Below are 4,330 nucleotides of genomic sequence, written 5' to 3' on the forward strand. Positions count from 1 at the left end.
ACCTTTGCACATATTACATTAATATATATATATATATATATATATATATATATATATATATATATATATATACACACACACACACACACACACACATCTTTGAGACCTTCCCTGTTTAACACCTTGTCATATATCCCTTTAAAACAAATGAAAAGGCAACATTTTCCAAAGTAAATAAATGACTGCACATTGTATACTTCTTGGTGATTTAAATTTGAGTGTAATACACATATTCTGATGTTTAGAAAGTTGTGTCTTCTGATTATATAGATAATAAGATGTCATGAACGTGATCTATTTAAGGATAATATGTTCTTTTATTTTCATAGATTCATTATTCAAAGTTATGGAGAAAATACTGCTCTCCCTTCTGCTTCTTGTGAAAGGAACTGAAATACTGGCACAGAAAGGTAGTTTTCATTGCCTTGTAATCGTTGTAGTTTTCTATGCAGTCACTATGTACTCAAATAACCATTCTAGATATAGACAAGAGCGCTACATTTGCAGAGGAATAAAGTCAGAGAAGAAGATAAGAGGCAGCACACTTGGTAACTCCAATAAAACGGAACTTTATTCAAACATAGAGATTGTGAGACAAACAACCAGCACGAAGGAGCAAAAAGGGGGCGTGTCCTTATGCGTTTCGTGCCGTGCGGCACTTAGTCATATAATTCCTATTACTAAGTGCCGCACGGCACGAAACGCATAAGGACATGCCCCCTTTTTGCTCCTTCGTGTTGGTTGTTTGTCTCACAATCTCTATGTTGGAATAAAGTTCCGTTTTATTGGAGTTACCAAGTGTGCTGCCTCTTCTCTTCTTCCTTGCATCTATTGGATCGATTCGTCCTGCTTTGTGGCGTGCACCTCATCGCCTCAGCTGATATTTGAGAAGCGTTTTCTCACTTCATATTGCTTCTCTCACTGACGGAGTTCATGAACGATCCTAGAGGTTTTCCTGGAGCCGTGCTGTTTCCTTCCTTGCCGAATAAAGTCAGAGCATAAACCTTTCCTGTACTTACTACGTTTATTCTACTTATTACTTTTTAAATAAAATAACATGGGGACATGAAACCCCAAATTTTTCTTTCATGATTCAAATAGAGCATAGATTTTGAAACAACTTTCCAATTTACTTCTTTTATCTATTTTGCTTAATTTTCTTGGTATCCAGTGTTGAAAAGTATATCTAGATAGGCTCAGTAGCTGGGAGCTAGCTGCTGATTGGTGTTTGCACACATATGCCTCTTGTGATTGGCTTGTCGATGTGTTCAGTTAGCTCCCAGTAATGTATTGCTGCTTCTTCAAGAAAGGATACCAAGAGAATAAAGCAAAATGTATAATAGAAGTAAATTTGAATTTTTTTTACAACTGTATGCTTTATCTAAATAATGAAAGACACTTTTTGGGTTTCATATCCCTTTAAGCATATTAAAAAAACACATCTTAAAGGGACTCAAATATTTCAAGATTTAGAGGGAGTATATAATTTTAAAAACACTTTCCAACTTACTGTAGCATTGAATTTACTTCTATTTGTTAAAGCAGGAAGGTAGGCTCAGGAGTGGGCTGCCATCTAGTGCTCAAACACATCCTTGCAAAACTACTGCCAATTCGTTTCCCAGATAAATACCTATCTAGGTATTCACTTCATCAAAGAATACTGTGAGAATGAGTCAATTTTTAATAAAAGTAAACGGAAAAAGTGTCTGTCCTGTCACAATCATTAATCAAAAAATTGAGTTTCATGTTCCTTTAAATTACAAATTTGTACAATAAGCCAGGACGATTGTCAACCTATGTATGAAGTCATTTCCATACGGACATGTGTTACTTGGTTTATGTCATATTGATTTACTTAATGTAATATACACCAATACATTTTTGTGTACATTGAACATGATGGACACGTGTCGATGTATTGATATGCTGACATTATTCCGTTATAGTCTATAAATGTCCTTGTAATGTCTTATGCAACAAAAAAAAAATGATTTTAACTAAATTACAAATTTGTGTTGGCAGACTAATTCAGATTATTTCATATATTAGACTATTTCTAGAAAGATAGCAGAAACTTCTTAAAATGAAATGCAAGGTGAAAAGTGTGCACCACAATGTAGTAACCTATGGGTCCTTTATCTTATTTTTTTTTCCTTGAGGCCAATAAGTGACAAATGTAAATGAGTTACTACAGTGAGCAAACAATGGTTGTGTAGAATATAGCTGCGCAGCATGTGAAATCTGCACCAACTATAGTAGGAACTGGAAAGCTTACAATTATAAGAGCTAAAGGGAAAATAGGACAACATAAATAATGAAATCATATAGCAATGTTTTACTATATATCATTTTTATATTACAATCTCAATTACAAGTGTTTACTGTTCATGGAATGAAGTAATGATACAAGTTTTGCCTTTGTCCCCATGACTATTTTCAATAATACTATAGCTACTATATTTTGACTTTTATTTTCATTACATAATACTAGTTTGATTTTCGTCAGTTATCTAGGGTTGTGTATATAATTACTTATTGTTGGATTAAATCTGCTACTAAACCCTTTAGTATGCTCAAATATTCCAAAATGCTCGCTTCTGCATAAAACTAATAATTACTATGGCATGATGACTTAAATTTCAACACTCTCACCAGTACTGTTATATTCCTCAAAGAATTTTACAAAGGCAAATGTTACCATGTTAACTGTTTATCAAACTATAGGTGTAGTATGTGAACAAGAGACGCACACATTACAAAGTAATGTACAAAATAAGTTTTTGCGTGATGTGTCGTCATACAGATCCTATGTGGGCTACACATAAACCTTTGGTGACGTATTTCACTATGTTTGCAACGATTTTTTTGTAATACCAATTTTAAAACCCAATTTGTATATACATTAATTTGCTTCTTTTCATGCAGATATGGATAGGAAAGTGTTCCTATTTTACGAAGAATCAGATAATTCTTATGTGCGCCTGATGCCTGAGAAGAATGGTCCCTTTAATGCATTCACTGTTTGTCTGAGATTCTACACTATTTTGGCCCGGGAATATTCACTGTTCTCTTTTGCTACACCATCCAAAGATAACGATCTGCTCGTCTTTATTGACCCTAATCAACGCAAGCTTTCATTGAGTGTGGGTAACCAAGATTTGTACTTTGATTTAAAAGAAGAAAATATAATGCAGTGGAAAAGCATCTGCGTGAGTTGGGAATCCTCCACTGGTGTTGTGGTGCTTTGGGTCAATGGAACGCCATATCCAAGAAAGGTGTTCCAAAAAGGCTACAGTATCAATGCAAACCCAATAATTATGATTGGGCAAGAGCAAGATTCATACGGGGGTAAATTTAGCAATAAACAATGCTTTGTTGGAGAGATTTCTGATGTACAAATGTGGGATAGTGCTCTGAGCAGTGAAAACATAAATAATTTTCTTCGTAGTAAGCTTATAACTGGCAATGTGGTTAACTGGAAATCCTTAAAATACAATATTTGTGGGAAAAGCATTCTTCTGGAAGATGTATGTCCGATATATTACATTCCTGGGTGTCTTCAAGGTCATTCATAAAGGGATTTAAAATAATCAGATATACTCAGCTGATCTATTTCTATGATTTATCAAATTCATTTGAATAATAATTCAAATTAATCTTAAAACGGAATCTGTACAAATTAAAAATGACATACAGTATACTGTTAGATAACTTAATATGTTATGATACGTAATTTTATAACTGAACATAATTTCAAATGTAATCTTGAAAAAAAAAAGTAATATTTAGGTTAAATGAATGTGTAATATAAATAAATAATAATAATAAAAAAATTAAAGTATTCATTTTTAAAATCAATTTTCTGCAGTTATAAGACAAATCATAGTGCCAGGCATAAGCTTAAAGACACAAGCAATGAGGCAGGGATGGAGAGAGAATGCTATCAGAACACACATATGGAGATGTGGAGGAAAAAAATCTATATGGGTATTTGCAAAGTTAAAAATAGTGCAAAGTATACAGTTAAATAAGAAAATATGAATACAAACTAAATCAGTATCGAAGACACAAGCACAAAGCATCATGTTGTGTGTGTGTCTGTATTTCTGCAAGCTTTTGCTATAGGATGATTCATTCCATTAGTTCTATTTAAGGATTTAAAAAAAAAAAAATTCCTTTATTTTTTGCAGACATCTGGAATTCTACTTTATGTTTAACTTCTCTATGTAAATATAAAGAAAAAGGTACAAAAAGAAGCAAGATTAAATGTAACCTTTTTTATCATTTTTTTTTATCTATTCAATAACAACCAATTTACAAAATACAGTGA

General features: G+C 32.7%; 1 protein-coding gene across 1 annotated transcript; it reads left to right on the forward strand.

The window, feature by feature from the left end:
* The first annotated feature begins 346 nt into the window (after window positions 1-346).
* Window positions 347-3,575, forward strand: LOC128665821 (C-reactive protein-like). Its single transcript, XM_053720046.1, has 2 exons — window positions 347-410; window positions 2,926-3,575. The coding sequence occupies exons 1-2, from the start codon at window positions 347-349 to the stop codon at window positions 3,573-3,575; spliced, it is 714 nt and encodes a 237-aa protein (XP_053576021.1).
* Window positions 3,576-4,330: the final 755 nt, after the last annotated feature.

The sequence above is a fragment of the Bombina bombina genome, chromosome 1, assembly GCF_027579735.1.
Source record: "Bombina bombina isolate aBomBom1 chromosome 1, aBomBom1.pri, whole genome shotgun sequence".
NCBI classification, from domain to species: domain Eukaryota; kingdom Metazoa; phylum Chordata; class Amphibia; order Anura; family Bombinatoridae; genus Bombina; species Bombina bombina.